Source organism: Anopheles maculipalpis, chromosome 3RL (genome assembly GCF_943734695.1).
Source record: "Anopheles maculipalpis chromosome 3RL, idAnoMacuDA_375_x, whole genome shotgun sequence".
NCBI lineage: Eukaryota > Metazoa > Arthropoda > Insecta > Diptera > Culicidae > Anopheles > Anopheles maculipalpis.
In genome coordinates this window covers 21,849,190-21,870,019 of record NC_064872.1, presented here as the reverse complement: position 1 = coordinate 21,870,019, position 20,830 = coordinate 21,849,190, and the positions used below count along the sequence as shown (strand labels likewise).

Genomic DNA, 20,830 nt, shown 5'->3' with positions numbered 1-20,830 from the left:
GAATCGAAAATGGTGTACGGCGCAACGGTTTTCTCGCGGATTTGTCGTTTGCGTGTCGCATCCCATCCATTGGTGCCGGTGTGATTGGGCTATAATGTTTTGACGATTCTGACGACTGACTGGGGTAGAATTGGGGTAGATTTTTCTGCAAAAAAATTGCATCAATTCTGCAGCAATTGACAAATTGTAAGATGCCTTTGGAACTTGCTCGTTTGAAGTGCAATCTTTAAAAACATGCATGTTTTTTTGTTGCTTTTATGTTTTTCTTTGCTTTTAAAGATTTATTTTTTTAAAAGATTATTTTTCTATTTTTGTCTTCAAATTTAACCCACGCACCCAGAAGTCGAAGAGGATGCCAACCAAATTGAACCAAACAGACAAGAAACCCATCTCTTCAGCAGGATGCTGTCTCAGTGTACGGCACAAAATCTACTTCGTAAAATAATAAACTACAGCTCCAGGACCCAGCACGAGAAAACGATCGCTTTACAAGGTAAGGTAAATAAACGATACGGGTCGCGCGTGTGGTTTTTACTGGACATGCGGTCTGCAACATGCACGAGAAAGAAAAAAAAACCGATCCGACAATAAAAACAATAATCATCCGAAACAAAAGTTATGGTGATTGCAGAAAATTACTCATTTATTGCATCGATAAATTATTCATCTTTTAAGTGAGAGAGAAAGACACGATTTTATGCGTATTTTGCTGTCGCATCTATTAACTGCGACACTAATTCACCGTCTTCGGGCTCGGTGTGGCACAAAAAGTACAGGAAATCAATTGAGCTCCACTTTATTTGCCAGCCTCTTTCACCTTTCGTACGAAGGGAAACTTTAACGCCCAAGTTTTTCGACCGACCACTCAAATTAAGGCGATATATTTTACCATAAGGCACGCAAAACAAACGAAATGGACAACACCATACATGGCGTGGCAGATACATGTTTGGCACGAGTCAGTTGTCGCCACGCGCGCGCCCGCTAAGTAGTAAGTGGAAGTTTAAAAGTAGCTGCCAACATTGTTCCCCTTTAAAGCAAAAGTTGAACAACTCTCTCAAGCTTCTTTCGAACATTTTAATCCATTTCGGCTCTTATACCATGTGTCCAAATTATGCCGTCAGTTTTTTTTACGATTCCTCCCGTATGTTGTTGGTCCAAATATGTATTGCGTCAATCTTTTAAGGTTCAGAGGATGAAACAAAAAAAAAAAAACAGATGAAAAATCGATAATGAAAAAATACATGCTTTCGGTTGTATTTTACTTGCGAAATCCCACCCACCCGCAGGAAGGCGGAACTACACAGAGATCAACCCGAAATATTGGAGGAAATCAGAAACCCGGAGCGATAATATTTGTTTGTGCTTTTTAGTATTTTCGATTTGAATGTTCCTGACGCACAGTGGGCAGTTTTGAAGTTAAAATGGGTTATTTTAACTTATGCTTTTGGAAAAATATCTCACGTTTGTAGTATCGAATTACTACATTAAAACGCACTTGATTCTGAAATATTCTACCAGATGGCGTCACATCAAATAGTATGTTTGATGGATTATATACTTGAAAATTGGCATTAATACAAGTTTTGGTAAGCTTTTATGAGCTTATCTGTTTTTAACTATCGAAATTTTCGAAGTTATATAAAATAGTTGCGAGGAATAGAAGCTTAAGTAGTTGATATTGGATCGATATAAGCAAGTCAGAGCTAGAAAACCTGATTTCATCATCAGGAAGTATAGAATAAGTTATGTCTAGTCTGGTTTGGAGAGACGAGGAAGTCGGTTTAGTAATTTGTTAAATTGTACCAATTAATTCATACGGAACTACAGCTCTGAGGTCTCTCCAAAGCGAAAGATGTATCTTTTCTTAAGCCGAAGCCCTGGATGGAGTTGGTGCCATCATGATCATTTGGTGATTGTTAAGATGTGTTTTTCTACATTAAATTTAGATCATGACAATTTATCATTCAACATATTAAAAATCTATGTTTGGGTTACATTATAACGGAAGTTGATTTTTGGACTTTTATCCTGACAAATTGCACAACGTGCAATGATGCGGCAGGTTATTAACTTCCGTCGGCTTTTTTTTTCGGGAAACGGAACACCAAACGATCACGCGCGATCTGTGTACCACGTCCGGGGTATTTGGGGGAGAAAAAAAAATTCGAAACATCAAAATCTTCACCTCAACAGTCGCACGAGGCACGCCGACGTATTATTGTTTCATGTGAATAATATTTACATGTTTGCGTTAGGGGATTTTTCTCATTCTCACCCTGTTTACCTTTGGCCAACAATTTTCTTTGGCAAAAGTTTTACGCAAAATCGAACACCCCAAAAAAAAAACAGGACAAAATCACACATATTTTACAAACTAACAAGCTACACACCCAGCTTAGTACAAGCGCTTTCAATCGGGGAATCGGACAAAAACATGTACCGATTGGAAAAGGAAATGGTAAAACACAGTTTGTCTTCCTGCATGTGTTGACAACAACAAGAGTTTGAAATTGAGGATTTTTTTCACGTCAATACGTACATTACTGAGGTGTGGCACATGTTTTTTTTTCTTCTTCTTGTTCTGTTGTATGAAAAACAACCAACCATAATGACGTGTAAAGTAATGGTGAGTGAATATTCGACAACAACACGCACCAACAACTAGTAAAGATCGAGGAGAAACGCACGGATAAAACAAACAATTGTTGGAACCAATTTCGACGGTAGCAACCTCTTCGCCGTGTACCGTGTGGTGGGTTGATAATCATAACAAACAACAAAAAATCTTCCAGCACCTGGAGTACGGCCAGACGGTAATTATCATAATGGTAGTATTGAACCTGCTTGCCTGTGCTCGCATTTTTGGATTGCATATTAATGTACCAAACCTCCTGCAACAGGTGGTGGAACCACCAGACCAAGACAGATTAGTCCTGTTTTAAGCTTAATCTAACATATGGCCGGTTGTGGCGACCAGCCACACTCTCGTCTTCCAATCGATAAAAGAATCGACTGTCTTTAAAGCAGCGAAAAAAAAAAAACGCGCGTTAAATACGCCAATCATTTCTAACATTCTATACGCACATAGCTCACTCATGTTAGATCGACCGTTAATTGAGGTTAATTAGTCACTACAATCCCAATGTGCCAACTCATCCCGGGCACGTTCGAATCCGGTTCGTTGCATACGCGCGCGTGAGTGCGTTGGGAGATGATTAATTATTCCGAGTAGAGAGTACGAGGGTTTTACACCTCGCCAGCACTGATCGGCAATCAAGTCCTAAAACACACCGTTAGTGAAGGGCGCACACATGTATGGTTGACTCTGTGATTTTGCAGAAAGTCATTTAACGCTAACAATGTTATCGGATCTGGTGGATTTGAATTTCAAATCAATTTCCAGCCCATCCCGGCTTGATATGGGGTCCTATGACAGCATTAAGGGATGTCCACTTTACGCCTCGTTTTATGAAACATGAGCCGGGTTGGGAAGGATAATGAGGGGTTTTTATTTCATTGCACAGAACTATGATACCTTTCATCGAATTCGATTGTTAGAGAGAAGTCGTCTAACGTACCGACTCAAAACTATGAATTTGGCGTTGGGTTCTCGGTTTGAAAGGCCATAACTTTACGACGATTTTCAACCAAAAAAAAGTCTTCCTTCAGCTCAGAATTACGGATATTAATGTCTTTACTCTTGATTGAAATTGCATGAAACTTTATACGAAAAGAAAATCGCCGAGGCGAGGATCTCTTCTTCCGTCACTCTCCTCCATTTTATGAACGTAAAATCTGGTCTTATGACTGAGAGAGGATACGGCAAGCAGTTGGTTATTTTGCAATGTTTTAATTGCGATTTCTAGAATATGTCTCGACAGTATGAAGATGACAGATCGCAAAATACAGCTGGATGGATTGTGATCGTTGAAAAAAGATATCCCAACAAATGTTGATCTTCTCTAGCACAATTACTTTTACAAATTTTTTTTCGACAGTTTTCTCCACGAAAAACGGCAGAAAGGTTGTAAATCTCAAAATGAGAAGATTTTCTGGTTTCCGTAATATGGTTCATATTACAGCAGTGACTAACTGATGAGGTTTTGGTTAAGAAAAATGTTTCACAGGATCTCGCATCTCAAACTACAGGACTCTAAAGCGCCCACCGTATGGAAGGGATGGGTGCATAAATCTTCTGGAGGAAGCTAAAACGAAGAAAAAGGAACAATTCTGACCCTTGAAGACATCCACAAATCGATTCCTTTTGCGTTTCGTTTGGTACGAGAAATTTAACACCCGGTAACACCCGATTCGAACTCATGGAACGGAATGAAACATAAGCAATGAGAAAAGGATCACCGCCAGAAGTCAACCCCAGTAAGGAGGGGCAACCATTTTTCTAATTTATTAGGAAACGCATCCTTAAAATTGGACAGAAAAGATCATAAAGCGGCCAGCGGATTCGTTTGTGGTGCAGCAGCGGGCGTAACCGATCGTTTTTCGAAGGTAACCCAGACATATTCAAGGCTTTTCAGTTTCGTTTAGAGTTGGTACTCTGCAAGGTTAGAGATTTTTTTTCTAATTTTCATTCCAAAAACTGCAAACATTATTTTTTCAACGCAACGTGGTACACTAATGTGGATTTTAGATTGGGTAGTACGACTTAAGGAAAAAACAATACCAGTCGGGAAGGAAAAGAATTGTTTCCTTGTAAAATAATTGATCCCCAAAAAGGGGGTATTCTTGCGTACGAAATGCGCCAGCCAAAATATTTGTGACGCTTTTTCCCGGCCTACAAAAAAATGGCCCAGAATGGCGACAAACGTACACCAACTTTAAACGGAAGATTCGAAACATAAATTCCTCTTCTCGCATTTACTGCTCGCTGGCTGGCTGGCTGCCGTTGCTGAGCCTTCTGGCTCAAGCCGTCTGCTTTTATTATTTTTTCTCTCCCTACTGATCTCGCATTCATCTGTTTTCGCACCATTTCTGCCAAGGGCCGCTTTTCGGCATTTTCGGAACAGGTCCGATCTCTCTGCCTTCTTCGTCCTGTCTATCCACTCCACTCTGGTTGGATCTCTCTTTCACACTCGAAAGGAATATTTTATCCTGGGTATGGTATGGTGAGCTTCCTTTCTTGTGCCTCACGGTGTAGCAACACACTGCCCAGACGCATCGTTCATCGTTCGAAACCGTCCCACGGGCCCATCGATCCTGCCCAGGACCCGGGGTAACATTTGCCTTTCTTCGCACCATACACCCCCCGGTACCATCATCACTCTTCGGGCGCTTTTGTTTCGTTCGTTCGCCTTCGTTTCGCTTCTCTTGCAGGCTTGCAGAGAGGAGGAGAGTTTACTTTTCCTTTTTTTTTTTGCTTACTTTTGCTTTGAACCATTTTCAAGGCCGAAGCGTGGTAGGAAACCTTCTGCGAGTGACCGATCCGAAAGGGCAGGAAAGTTTTCCTGTGTGTTGCAGAAAAATGCAGCCGATATTGGGTGATGGGTTTGAGTCTATGCAAGCAAAGAGGGTACATAAAAGGAATACTGTCGAGTGTTGGATTTGGACACAAAGTAGCATTCTGCAGAAAAATGATTGCATCTGTACTTCTGCAATAGGCTTTGATATCTTATAAAAGAGGTGAAATATTTAGTATTAGGTCTCCAAATAATATTGATGGCCATAAAATCAACAGACCAAGTAAGGCAAGTGAATGAAAGTAGTAACAAATCCATTGATTGGAAAAATAAAAACCAAAAGCCAATTTCTGCAGCAAAAAAGGGAAAAACGTCCTCAGAACAACATTCCTCCTCGAATGCTTTCTTCTGTTGACATATTTTTTTAAACTTTTATTCACTATCGATCGTAAAAACCGAAAACGAGTCTTTTTTTTCAAGCCCAATTTTCCTTTTCCTTTTCCTCCAAAAGATGGGCAAACACGGATGCAGGAACGTTTAAATTAATTCGTCTTCACTTTTCCACATTAAAACATATCTCTCGTTTTATGTTTTTTTTTGGTGTGTGTGTTTCCTCTTATTTTAACTACAGTAGCTTTTCGACACAAAACAAAAGCTTCGTTATTTTTACCCCGTTTCGTTTGTCATTGCCATGGAATAAATAATCATTTTCCTTATCTTTGCACCCTTCCCCCCCTTTAAACACGTGGCCCGATGGAAAGGGAAGCAGGCAGATGGGATCGCAAGACGCAGGAAACTAAACCAGTCGCCGGGCCAACCCATTCCTCGACGAGAGGAAAAGCGATCTGCTTCTGGTCGCACCGTGTGAGTCTCTTTCACATATACCTAATTAAAAACATTCTCACGTGCTCCACCAAACAGGGGCGACATTTTCAACCTTTCTTCCCGATTTTTGTGGGGGGTTTTTTTTCTTCGTGCTACGCTGAAATATTCATGAACTTCTACTAGCATAAACGGGTTTGCTGACGGGAAGGAAGTCCTCCTCCGAAAAATGACCCATGCGATGGGCACCAAACATCGATCTGCTTGCCCCGCGAGATGGCAAAAGATCCACACAAATTAGTGAAAAATTATGTATGACCTGGTGTTTGGTCTGTTTGTGCGATGAGATTTCATGCAAGAAGTTAAGCACTAAGATGAGCTCTTGAGCAGGTTTAATGAGCGGCATAAAGTTTTAATACCCCTGTGCAGATAATAATAGGCCTATTACGGACACAAAATCATTTTTCTCGCCCTGTAATTGTTGAAGGTGAAACAAAAATTACATCGAGCCACACGAGAATATTCTCTGATGCTTCTTTTCGTCCAAGGAAGATTTGCAAAACCATTTTCACCACTCCCTCCCGGAAGGACCATTTAAAAAGCAGGTCAGGAACAGGTATGAAAAAAAGGAAACTCCTCTGGAGAATTTTGCTCACTGGTCTGTTCGGGCGAGCGCGATCGTAGGGCTTTTATTGGCAAAGCAAGAAGTACGAGCCAAAAACCACACGATCTTCACCTTCCTATGCAACTGTGTGTGCGCATCGGCAGCATAAACTAAAAGTGTATCGCGTACCAAATGTCTAATCATAACATCGGACGCGTCCGGCCGCGTACGGCGTCCGGCCGTAAAATATGATTCTTTCGATTGAATACAATTCGTGGCATGCATTCGCTTCCATTCCGCGTTGAGGAGGAGGCAACAAACAGCAAAGAATAGAGTTTCTGGGTTCGAGAGTTATGCTCACGACATCGCTAGGCTACAGCCGCACCAGCCGATCTCGCTCGTGCCGAGACGGGGTAAGAACCAGACGATTCCTTGCGTATGATAACTGCAGCTTCTCGCGCACGCTGCCAATGCAATTTCCCTTTTTTTGACTTCTTCGAGCGATGACGGTTACAGGGGGGCTCCCTCCATCGGACTTTGGACAGCCCGAGGAAAACAATCCCCCCACGCTAAATGGGGTTGGCGAGTGGGTGGTGTACAGGGCAAAAAAGGGAACTGGGAAAGCCACCGAACAAACGACTTCACACAGCCGTATCCGTGTACTTTGTTTGCGATTTTCTCTCCCTCTCTGGTCGCAAAAGAAGGACAACGGAACGGGAAAAGCGGAATTCAATCGCGTCGCAAGAATTCATATGTGCATTTCCTTGTTTTATTTCGCTCTTCGCCTGCGAACCGACGGTCAGCGTTGCGGGATTGAAGGAAGAAAATATATTTTTCTAATTTATTATTTACCGTTTGCCTTCTTTTTTCTCGATTTCGGCGCCATGTCTGTGTGCTGATCGGGGCCGATTCGGGGTGTGATGGGAGGCGTTGTTCTTCGGTCTTCTAACACGCCTCTGCCCGATCCTGTTGGTGTTGCCTTTTCGTTTAAGGCGAAAGCACAATGCTGAACTGCTCCCTTTTCCCGCCTCTAGAGCGTGGTGTGATGGATTTTTTTTTTGCGCGCTGCTTCAAAATTCTTCGTTCGTTTGCTGCTGTGGCTTTGACCAAACGCCACCACTAGTTAACTTTTACGTATCGAGTGGTTGAATCACACATGGAAAGACTTTTCGTAAATCAATCGATTCCGTAGACTTGCTTTTTGATGTGCCGCACTAACATTGACCTTGTTTACTACTTATGCGCCGTGAAAATGTGAGTAAATATGCACTGCTTTTTCCACCTTTTTCCTCGTTTGATATTTTATTTTCTTCGCACAGCACAACACACCCGACCAAACACGGAATGGCACACTTCAAAGGAAACTAAGGAAAAACTCTTTTTCTTCCTCTTCTTCTTCAAAGGCACCAGAGAGATGCTTTTTAACTACTCAATCCGCACAGGAACACTTTTAACACACACAAACGCACACTGTTATCAAAACACAAATGGCACCAGCTTGTTTTGTACCACACCTTTTCCACAGCAGCTGGTCCAAAATGTATGCTTTTTTCCTCCCCACAAATGCACTAATGTTTTGTTTTCTACCACGACCCTTTCCCCCAGCAAGATCGCGTATCGCGCGCCTATCCGCAAAACCCCCCCTTTCCAGTGGGAAATAGTGCGCAAATGCAGCAGCAGCAGCAAGGGTAATCGATTGCCACAGCAGCCACCCAACAGCAACACACGATGGTTTGGGGTGGGTATGTCGATTGTGGTGACGCGATGAAACGAATTAAATGAATGCACTTTTTTGTGTTTCCCTTCCGAGCCGCGAAGTGGGTCTCGTCGGGTGGACAGCTCGCGCGTGATGGTAAACAAACCCACGCTGTCAAAATATTCACCTCGCAGCAGCAGCTGTCAGAATTCGCATCTTTTTCCTTGCCTTCGCTTCTCTCCGTGTGTGCTTTCTAATTACACTTACACCACCACCACCACCGCGACGACGATGATGGGCTGTGAAACGTGTCGCAGAATCGTCGCTACTGCTAATCGTGGTGACATTTTAGTACACCCGAAATGAAAACAAACCCCCAATTTGGCAACCAACGCGCGCGCCTGTTGAATTCCGTCGATATGCCTTATTGCGGTAAGAACCACCGTTTTACGGCCGTTGCTGCATGTTCCGGATCAATCGTCGTATCGTGGCTGCTGTTTCCGCCATTTGTCGAACTAACAAAACACTACCGTCCGGCCAGTGCGCCTTATAAACATCCGCTGCTAGTGCACGGGGCTCCACGGGAAATGCGCACTTACTGACTGCTTAGAACGCCGACTTGTCAACAAAAACAGTACTGGCCGCTGCCCACCCCAATGTACTAATGCTGCAGCAGTAGAAGCGTTGTGGAACGAAAATCGATAAAACACAGCGCACCGTACACGTCCACTCGCTCGCGTGGTTCAAGTCGAACTAACTAACACAGTTACAGGTTCGTTCAGTTTTACCCCGCGGTTCGATGCGTTTGCTTTTGTTTTGTTTCGTACGTTGCCCACACATGCACGCACACACACCCAAACAGGGCACATGCTCTGTAAAGCAAAACGTACGCGTATGTTGAACGCCCTTCACGCACACACTTGCAATATGATCCGTTCGTATGCTGGCTGAGATTTTATTCTCTCTCTATCTCGCTACGCGCATCTCACGCGAGAGCGTCGGCGAGAGCATAAGGTAGCATAAATGTGAACCGAGTCAGGGATGCGCAAACAGGTAATAATATCAGGGGGTGAATTGAATTGATTTGTATTATTTGATGTAAAAAAAGCTTTACACATAAATTATTTTATTTTTGTTTAAAGGACAATTTTACTTAACACGTCAACTATCTGGCTCCGATTTTGTTTTCTCCTCTCTCTATATCTTGAAGCATAAATATGATCATGCATCTTCTTGCATAGCTAAGGATCCTAACTACGTTATGAAATACTTTTTTTTGTATTTTTCTCATGTGCATCGAATCAATTTAAAATATTTGTAAAAGATTAATCTTTACACCTACCAGCTTATTTCTCTCTGAAATTGAAGCTCTTCCACATTAATTTCCCAATGTCCTCTATATGATAAAGTTGAAAGACGATTGTAGTTTTAAAAATTCAAATCCTTTATAAATAAACGAAACATGATCTTTTTAATCAATTCCTAATTTTATTTCAACTAATACGAGAATCAAACTAAAATACAGCCAACCTTCTCGTTGCTAGTTTAAACAAATTTGTCGCATAACGAGCAACTTTCTGTTAGTTTTCGCATTATTTCCCGCTTAAGAAATTCATAGGCTTTTCATTTCTGAAGAAATATTTTGTAAAACTGTACGTTTTTCTGTATCGTCGTTGATGAATGCAAAAGCTTTAGTTTTTTCAAATTTACATTCGTAGTAAACTTCCAACCTTTTCTACAACACATTGACGATTTAAAATTTATTTACATTAATTATTTTATTTACTTTGCAAGAACATAGTGTTTTGATCGAAATAAATGTGGAGAGCAAAAATATTGAAAAGAAGTGTATCCAAATCAACAAATTCAACAGGATGGAAACATTCTTATGATGTGAACTTCTTCTTCTTCTTGGCTTAACGACCCCTAAGGTCATGCCGGCCATCGAAATGGCTTACTTGACTTGCTGATACCACGTAGTTGGATAGTCAGACCTCACTACGGGAGGACGATCCGAATGGGATTTGAACCCCGATATGAACATGTTACACGAACTTAATGTCCATGATAACAATCGTGCTACGCCAATTAGTTGCATTAATCCTGATAAACATTAGCAGGAGCTTATGACTGATACGATCTCTAAAACAGACTGTAATGATCTAAAAAGTATGTTTTTTTTATCGAAATTGTTTCGTAGTTTTCCGAGTTAAAATAAAATTTGTTGTGCTTTCTTCATAGAGCAATAGTTTAGACGATAAACAGATTATTCAATTTTTTACTTGAAAAAGTACATTAATATGTTCCTTATAATGATAATGACAATCCCAAATATGTAGTAAAGAATATTAAATACACGATCACGTGTGATCATTTTCAAAAGTTACCAGTTGATCATCCCTGCGATAAATAATAACCGTACAATTCCGTCCTCTCGATTGCTGCCAGGCGATAAAACATAAACATTTATCGGGCATCTCTCTCCGTTTTTATGCTTCGATCCCCGCACGTACGTAGCTTTGTCTTCCTTATGCGAACTTGATACCACATAGATTTTTTTGTTTTTCTTTCATGCCTGCTTGCATACGGTCTTCCCTGCAGATGATCTGCCATCAGGGTAAGGATGGGTATAAACGCGCGCGTGAAGCAATCGCGCGGGTCATCCCCGAAGGAGGAGTGGGCGGATGATAGGAGGGTGTCAGGGGGCTACGATCGTAAAAGGCAAACGATACGTTCTTGGAATGAACCCACCGGAAAACCCGTCGCACGATTTTTTTTTTGACAATTCCACTACACACACACACACGGCGCAGCAGTGGTGTTGCCTTCCGAACAGTTGTGACCAGAACCAGACAGAATTTAAATTTCAAACCGTCTCGCGTTTCACACCGCGCGCGTTCGCTCCCATGCATCCTTCCTTTGCATTTCGGTGTCAAACGCGTTGAATTTTGGATTCTTTGCTTCTGTCCTCCGATCCGTTTCTTGCTTGAGGTTCGTGTTTCGTTCGCTTTTGTCCCCATTGACAAGATAAATATGTTGGGTTATTCCTTCGGTTTTTTTTGGAAGTGAGAAAAATATCAAACAAATCAACGGGACGACCAAGCGTCCGGCATAAATGAAATATTTACTTCGATCTATCAAAAAAAAGTAGGCAATTGTTTGTTCGTTTGCTTTGTCCAGGTGATGGAACAGGAGGAGTTAAAGGGGGTTCAGGTTGGCCCTTTCTTATAATGAGCGATCTATTCTTTCTCACTTGATTTAGTGAACAAGAAATCGGGAAGATCGTGATGAGGTGCTCGTGTTGTACATTAAAACTAAAAATAAACTACAAATGTTTACAAGCAACTTGTTTGACATTGAAATAACGTCAGCATTAACCCTATTATCTCATCCAAACTAGCTGCAAATCGGTTGTTTGTGTTAGAGTTCCAGCAATTGTCTACTGAAAGATGATCTATGCGATCGTTCTAATCTTATCAGAATCAATTCAATTACACTGACGATAGCAAATCATTTGGAAGAAAACAATAATATTGCACGTACGACAACGAACTGCAACTGTTTGGAGTTCCTCCCTTTGTCTAGGGACGTTTCTGATGTTCTACTCGCACATCAGATACAATTCCTGAGGCAAGCGAAGGCTATGCTTTGCTTTTCCCGCGCTTAGGACATGACTTCCGTCACGATGTTCCGCAGTCGTTCGAAAATAGATACATTCAGATGCGTAGAACCCTCCACTATTTCGATACACAAAAACAAAAATCTCTCGAAACTGACCAAAACACTGCTGATTGCTTTGGTCGGTCGGAGGCGACACATTCCACGGCAACCGGGACGCGGGTTTGAGGTTTGTGTAAAATGAGAGCAGACACAATATTGTTATGTATTTCGCAAAAATAGATTACCGACAGACGACATAGATTACGCTGCTTCGGATCGACGTTAATGATTCGTCTTGCGACACACACACACAGACACACGATGCGATGCTTACAAATATATATCCCCGTTTTTGCTAGACCGTTGGCTTTTAGTCAGCTTCAACACACCAGACCGAGTGTCGTGCCTGCTTTAAAAATAGTTTGCCCATTTGCCGCTCATCGAAAGAAAGGTGCGCGCCGATGCGACATCTCTCAGACAAACCTTCCTGTCAACTTCAGTTCCGTTCCCCTAGAAACCCCGGGTACCGCTGCGTGCTCGGTTCGTATATCCCGGCCGGATGGATCCAAGGATTTCGGTGCTGTGTCGAAATGTGCCAACGCGAAGAAAGGAAGGTCTACCCGTGTTGGACTGTGTTTTTGTTTTGATTTAAGATTTTCCTTTCTTTTCCCGTCTGCACGTTGGTTTTTTTGGCGTTGATCATCTCCTCTTTCTAGAGAGTTTTCTTTTGGCAGAGGTTTCCTCTCCCCAAACGGAAACCTTGATCCCCCACCTCGTCCGTCTGTCTGGGATGTTCTGGGGAGGATCGTTTTCCAACGATATATTTGTCTGGCATGACACACCGAACTCAAACAGTTTCCTTACCCAAGAAAAACTGCAAGTATCCGAACATCCGAAACACATCTTTCAGACGGAGCGCACCCGGATGAAGTGTGTATTACCCACCCATCCTGGTGCAATTCATTAAACATTCAGTCTTAATCTTTCTCTCGCCATTCTGGGAGCATGCACACACAAACGTGGCTGACGTTATAGGGGTGGAATTACGAAAGCTAGAGCAGAGAAATTCCAACACACAAAGCGACCGTATAACTTCTCTACACCGCCCGAAGGACGTCGGTATGCGCGTGCTATCGCTTTGTCATGTGCGAATGGGAGGAAATTCTGATCCTTCGTCAGCAGAAAAGGTAGTAGCAGCAGCAGCAGCCATGGTTTGGCAAACGAAAGGAATTTGATTATTTTACCAGCTAGCAGCAACGATAAACGGTAGACATTTTGCAGCGCAATTCAATTGGATCCATTTCTGTTGCGTTGACACGCTTCCAACAGCTGAGATGTATAGAATTGTCAGCCCAGACAAAACAATAGAGAAACGAGATAAGCTAATGTGCCGGGTTCGATAGGCATAACATGCAAGATGGTGAATTTATGTTTACAAGGTCCTTTAAAGCTAAATTTATCTAAGGTTCTTCTAATGTTTATCAATAACATTGTCAAGAAGGTCTTCCGATATCGAATGCTACGTGTGCGCTGTAGTACACTTCAGGTTCTACTTGTGAAGGTGTGATTGTTTGCAAGCTATATCAAGTTAAACATATCCTCAAATATAGTATTCCAACAGGCCAAAAGGACTCGATTTTGCTAGTGATATGCTCGATTTTGCTAGTGACTTATAATGTTGTAGATTTCTAATTCGAAGATTCTAAGAAAATGACGTCGTCCTGCAATATCCCATTATGAACTGCGATGCTCACTTGTCCTTTTTACCACCTAACTGCCACCACCTGGCTTACTAGACTTGCCGATACTAAGTAGTTGGATAGTCAATGCTCACAACGGGGGAACGATTCTCGACAAGTCTTGAGAAGGAGCCTCTTAATCATCCACAATATCCTTTATCCTTTGCGAACTCTTTGCATTTGTTCTGGGCGTGCAGCAAACTCTGATCTACTCCTTTAGTAATCATTTACACAAAGTTACAATAAAAAACGATCAATATTTTGAGTGATCATGAGACGGTACTTGGAATAAGTAATTATTATCCCAGGTTGTCCTGAAATTCATATTTTATCATTATCACAAATTTCTCTGAGCGCAACCTGTTACAGCAGCTACCTGTGAAACTAAATTTGTGTTTTAGCAAGGACACCACATATAGAATTAGAGCCTTAAGGAACAGGTGCATCCTAAGTATAAAAAATACCCCATTAATGCAACCTGCAAACAGATCCAGAACGATCGAAGGTACGAAACGTTATTGTACACCTATACGTCGTTACCTTCACGTCGTCACTGTAGTACCCTGAGGGCACACTTTTTTCGCTCTGAAAAAAAAAGAACATAAAAACACTTGACGAACGAAGAGAAGTTCGTACTTTACACCAGGCGAGAATATCCTGCGCAGACAGCGAAAAGACACACCAGGGCAGTGTGAAGATTGAAAGACACCCCAGAACCCCTCGGGATTTACCTGTCGCACTGGCCATGGTCTCATCATTACCCAACAGTGATCGCTACACACAATGCGAATCTTGCGATCAAAACACAATAGAAAAACTGTCAGATGCTTTAAGAAGGGATGGAAAGAATGAAAAAAAAAGAAAGAGATTTTTCCACACCGGGGCACAGGGACGAAGAATTATACATGGCGGAGAGATCCCGAAAATCTTGACTTGTAATATTTATCTCATTTCAATGCTCTCGGCCCATCATCATTTTTTACTTCACCTCTATGTTCTATACAAAATGCTATTCGAGAACGCTTCTTCACGGATGGAGTAAAAAGACGATCGACCGTACGATGATCGTACCGAACACAAAAGCTTCATCTCTCTTGCGTCTCGAACACGTCTGTTTTTCTGCCCATTTCTCGAGATTCTGTTTTCTTGTTTTCTATGTTCATCTTGGCTGATGCATTGTGGTTGCTGTTGCTGCTATTGCTCATCTCTTAGTTTCTTTAGCACTTCGATTTGCTCTGTCCGTTTTTGACGTTTGACTGTTTTTGTTCTTTTCTAGGGGTTTTTTCCTTATTTTTTTGTTCTCATTTTCTTCTCACTTCTCTTGTTCGGTTTGCTTTTGTCCGTTTATTTTGTATGGTCTTTGAATGTTTTTTTTTTCGTTCGCTTTTTTCTGTTCTTCTCCATACTTCAATTCTTTATGCTTCGGTTTTACCACACACCATTGCTTGTTCTTTTTCGTTTTTCCCTCTGTGATGTTCTTCTACACGTCCATTTTTCTTTTTCATTCTTCTCCGTTCGCTTGTCCGTTAAAGGAAAGAAAAAAGGTTCTTAGCAAACGGACGTTCTTTTCAAGTGTTAAGGAATCAGATTTTATTATTACACTCGTTTCATTTCATTTTACGAGCATCAACCCCCCGCTGGATAGATGGATGGAACCCCGAGGGAAGAGTAACAGAAGGGTGCAGAAAGGGCAGAAAACGGCGATACCGGTTAAGGGCAAGTGAGTTGAGGCACAATGTGCGCATATGTGTACGACCAGGACGATCGGCCTAAGGTCGTTCGGGCAATCGGGGTGAGGACAACAAAAATTGGACGTATGACGTTACGGTAACGGTGGGTGGAATGGTGGTGAACAGGGGTTGATTTTTTAACACGAACGATTGTAAACGATCAAACTTCAAGCTGTCTGTCAGAATCTAATCGCTTTGGTTGAGGAACACTTTTCTGTGAGTGTGTGTGTATATTACCATACCCATCGGCGTATAAATGCTACAAAGTAGCGTAAATCCTAGTCACGGCACCAGATTGGAATATAAATTTTATACTCGTTTAGTGATTGTGAGGTATAAAAACGGAACGAAAAATGGATACATATTTAAAAGTGAAACACACTTAATTAATTTTATCACATTAGGGATAAAGATCTTATCTTTGGCTACTGATAGCACTATCGTTTCTACCCGTCCAGTACGATAATTATTAACAAATCGTTTGCATTCTATCAGCGACTTTCGCTCATGCCTTGACACAAGGATTTTGAGGAAATTTACTATCCGATCGTGCTGCAGATTGGTCGAGAAGTATAACAATGAGGTCAGAAGCGATCATAAAGTAGCCGACTTTATATGACAGTAGCAACGGTTGTATGTTGTGTGACAGACACAAACACAACAACACCTCACCGAATCCTTTCGAACCGTCATTTCTCTCAACGGTGCGCTTGTTGCTGTGACGCCTTTCAACACCTTCCTGTGAAATGGGCGGTGACAGTATTTTACACAGGGCGAGATTGCACGATTGCAGAGATCGAGATCAGTGCACCCTTTTTGCATTGCGGAATGCGTTTTTGAAATTTATATTTAAACCCTCGCATGCACACAACCAACCCACCCACCCACTGTAACATACCAACGCCGGTAAAACCATTAAAAGCCGCACCAAACGCCCAACCACAGCACGGGCGAGAGGTCGAAAATTTGCATTTTAATTAAAATTTCTCCATCACCTTTGGCACGGTGTTAAAAGGTATGTACGTCGGACGGCGACAGTTTTGCGGCCCATTCTCCATCACATCTCGCACCTAATTGCGCCGGAGAATGAAAAGCCACGGCCACTATACATTCGGCATGTTGCATGCTGCGCCCAAATAGCATCGTTTAGTGGGTTGTAATGAGTTCGGTGAAATGAGTAAGAATTTTTCCAATAAATTGCACAACGTTATACCGCAGACATTTTCGGGTTCAACTTGCACGAAATGAAGTTGTCTTGCGAGAAAGAAAAATTGCAGCAGCAGATGTGTGTGTGTGTGTATTAAATGGATAATTTATACACAATTGCTTGGTTTACAATATTGAGAGTTTATCACGTGCTTGTTTTATTTTATTTTTAATGACATAGCTGCCAAGTCCCCCAGAAGAATAAAGGTTGTTTATTCATTTCTTCTGTAATTTGTATTCCAATATTATTTTGCTATACTTCTTAGATTAACTTTTTGTTTGGAAAATGTTAACTTTTCCGTTCCCGGGTAAATAAGTAAGCCAAAGTTTTAAAAAAATGCTAAAAAGAATGAAAGAAAGTAGTATTTTTTGCAACAATTACTGATGCATTCCGCAACGAGAAAGCATGGTTGCAAGATTGAGCATGTGAGAGCTTTCCGAACAAGTGTATTAAAAACGGATTTAACGGACGGAAAATAATCGATCATTGCTCACTGTCACAGCAGTTGTGCGATTTTCTGGTAGAGGGCGCAATGAAGTCAAACATTTAAGTAAAAGAGAAACTAAAGTACCAAAGCATTATCTTATTCTTGATGAGTTACTATATTTTAGTTACTACGAAAGTTACATAAGGCATTGTGATTTGCCTCCTAACATCAATTCTGTTCGAAGTTCTATAAAGAGTCTCGAGGTCGATTGATTTGTCGTTGCTCATAGTACGTCATAGTACGTTGCTCATAGTCTAAATGAGTACCAGAGTATACAGACCTTAACCAACAGGCTGTCACATTTGCACACGTTGCAAATTTACCTCGAATATTGTCTCCATTCGCGGATATGCGACCTTTGCCTTCATTCGCCATAAGCTTCCCGAGGTACGTAAGCTGCACAAACACGCATTAAGCCGGATTTATCTGTTCCCGTGTGCTTCCTTGTGCTTGTTCAAACTCCATTACTTACAGCTGCAAACGTACGCAACGAACGAGCACTGGATGGCTGGAATATAATTTATTTGTAGCACCAGGTGACCGGTGCACGTCGGAAAATTGTATCCCTCCAGGGTGGCAGTGCAACACTTAAGAGTGGCAGAGCAAGCGGTTTCCATTTTTTTTTCAGAGCTCCATTTTAAGAGTCCGCGGAGGTTAATCTTTTGTCACCTTCATCATCGCCATCATTGTGAGGATGGATTGAAAATTAAGCAGAAAACACGCGCAGAAAGGTACCGTATGGTCATTATCTTAAGTAGTGAAGCTTTTGAGGTGAGGCAAGATCAGCACCACCCACCGCAGCACTGTGTGGAAACGCGTCCGGACAAATCAACAACCATAATCCGGTGCCCATAATCGCGGATAATCCAATTAAACAAACGAGATTCATTCTCGTGTTGGTGTCTTGATTATACTGCAGTCAGCAGCTGCACTAATATGGACATTCAAAGCGTCTTTACCGCCACCCCAGTGGATGCGAGCTTTGGGTGGGAAGGTGTGTGACGACTGTCCATAAAATCGTTTCTATTTTGTGAGACGAATGGAGTGTTTCCGTGGTGCATTGTTGGACGATTCGTATTAGTGTAAGATTACTTAATATTACAAAAAAGTTGTTTTCGACGAAGTTCTTTAGTATTTTGCAGCTGTACATCTACAAAACTCCTGAAGCATCGGTTCGCAACGAGCAAGCATCTTACCCAAGATAACTTCCCAGGGCTAGAAGTTGAAGTTGAAGAATTACACCGTCTTCTCATTTCCTTTGCACGAGTACCAGCATGAAATCGCCATTAACGGCATTCATTCAAGAAAAATCGCGTTGTTAAAATGTCGCACTCAATAAATAGCATCCCACTCCGTTCTCCCCCCCCCCTCCTCACTTACTCCCGCTCGCTTCAACCCCCCCCCCCCCCAACAAAGCAAATGGAAAGCAATAAGAAGCAGCTCACAGAGCAGCATGATTTGCATAATATTTCCTTTGAACTCGGTGTACGATTTGCCGCGGGAAGCTGAACCATCCCTATTCTCGACTCTGATCGCAAACGTTTCTCCACACCCATCCGGGAACACAGAACACGCGAAAACCGGGGCTTCTAAGAGAACGAGCAGCAAAAGGTGTGGCGCGAAAACGTAACGCGCGCGCGCGCCAGCGGCTTATGCTTAAAAGCATAACAGTGTTTTCGTGTCCGCGCGTAAATTTGTGCGACCACCCCGGGTACCCCCTTGACTGTCGGTGTTTTTGGTGAGGTGATCGCGTCCGGGGTTTCGCGTCAAGGTCCGGGACACGCGGTGCTGCCTTAACTCACACGGACGAGAACATGATGTTCCGTGTGGTAAGCAAACTCATGGCACAAAAATCAGCGAATGAGAGCGAAAAGCGTTGTGGGGAAATACATTCTATGGATAGCATCCAAAGAAGGAAGGAAATATTAGCACACGAGAAGAATTGCCGTACGAGATCTGATCCGGTGTGCAGGATGGTGGGCGAAAGCCTACTCCACAGCCCACAAACGTATCCAACCACTGGCAGGGAAGAAGTTTTAAAAGCTCCACACATACGTACCGTCGTGCTGATAGCACTTTAGCTACCGTTTCCATAAGATGAAGCAACCACAAACGAAAGACATTCGCACCACCTAACATTCTTGCTGCTACCAGACACATTCGTTAGGGGTTTTTTTTGCCGAACGTTGGAAGCGCTTCGAAAACAGTGGGCAGAAATTGGCTTTTGTCTGGAGATGCTTGAAGTCATTTGAATTTGTAGCTCCGTATTTGAACTACCCGTCTGCGACGTCCCTAAAGTTTAATCGCGAAAACAGAGAACCCACTATACTGACATCGACGGCAAGAGATCCAACAAGAGGTCCTTGCACCAACACGTCTGCTCATCCCAGTATGGTTCAAGTCCGAGACGCTCACCAATAATTAGCTCCGGGGTCATTTGGTGAATGCACACGAATCTTTCTCACCCTGGACAGAGGGAGATTTCGTTAAAATACACACGCCGGCCAGCCAGCTAAAATGGCAGTAGGAGTTACAGTGTGCGCAGGCGGATATGCCGTACGTCGGCGTTTTGGGATAGACGGTGAACAGCGGCAGCCAAAAGCAGAACGTTTTGCGCCGTAAAGTTTTCAGAATCAGAGCTAAGCATTTTAATTGGTCACAGAACGCTTAACTACTGAGCAATGTACGCCTTCGTACAGCAGCGAGCCGATACATTAACGCTGCTAGAGCGAGATATTCATAAATTTGGCTGCATTCTGCCTCCAGGAGTGTCGGGCGCTGAAGATTTGGAGGTCTTTTGAAGTTCAACTTCTTGCTGGCGGTCGAACGAACACAGTGTTCGAAAATCTTCACCAATTTCTATTCTGCCCTAAACGCATACATTACATTAGCAAATCAATTATCGCATTCCATCTTCAAAAAGTTCATCCAATGAACGTCAGAACAATTTTGGTGCGGAATTCGATGCTTCAGTGAAACATAACAATGGACAACGATGTGGGAGGTACATCGCACACAAACACGCAGGTTGAATCATCCGTTTGCGACGATAAATCAATCGACACACACACACATACACACGGCACGGGAGATGGATTAGTTTTGCGCGATAAATGGCGGCATTATTCAAATTGCGTTGAAAGATACCCACGGTGCGAGCACAATGCGGAAAAAGTATCCCACTTTGTAGTAGATGTCAGTCGATCGGTTTGTGCGAGATAAGGGCACATTTGTATACTTGACGTGCGTACTAACGACGCTGTTTGATTCCTCGGCACATGCCATGCAGCTAAGGCGAGAACGAACAACTTCATTAGAAATCCATTAACACGTCAATTATTTTCTGTTGCATCTCACCTTTAGGCTAGGATCGCTTCGCCTTCCCTTGTGCGAACTCCGATCGACATTTCATTCTGGGTTGACATTTCGAGTTCTAGCAGTATGCTGAGTTGGGATCCTTGAATTCTT

At 42.4% G+C, this 20,830-nt stretch overlaps 1 protein-coding gene across 1 annotated transcript in view; it reads right to left on the bottom strand.

Annotated features, from left to right (window-relative positions):
* LOC126564538 (bone morphogenetic protein receptor type-1B) overlaps positions 1–7,731 on the bottom strand; it is a 30,265-nt gene extending 22,534 nt beyond the window's left edge. Inside the window, exon 1 of the mRNA XM_050221616.1 lies at positions 7,696–7,731. Coding sequence (XP_050077573.1) covers positions 7,696–7,729 — 34 coding nt within the window. The 5' untranslated portion in view covers positions 7,730–7,731. The remainder of the gene's footprint in view (positions 1–7,695) is intronic.
* Positions 7,732–20,830: the final 13,099 nt, after the last annotated feature.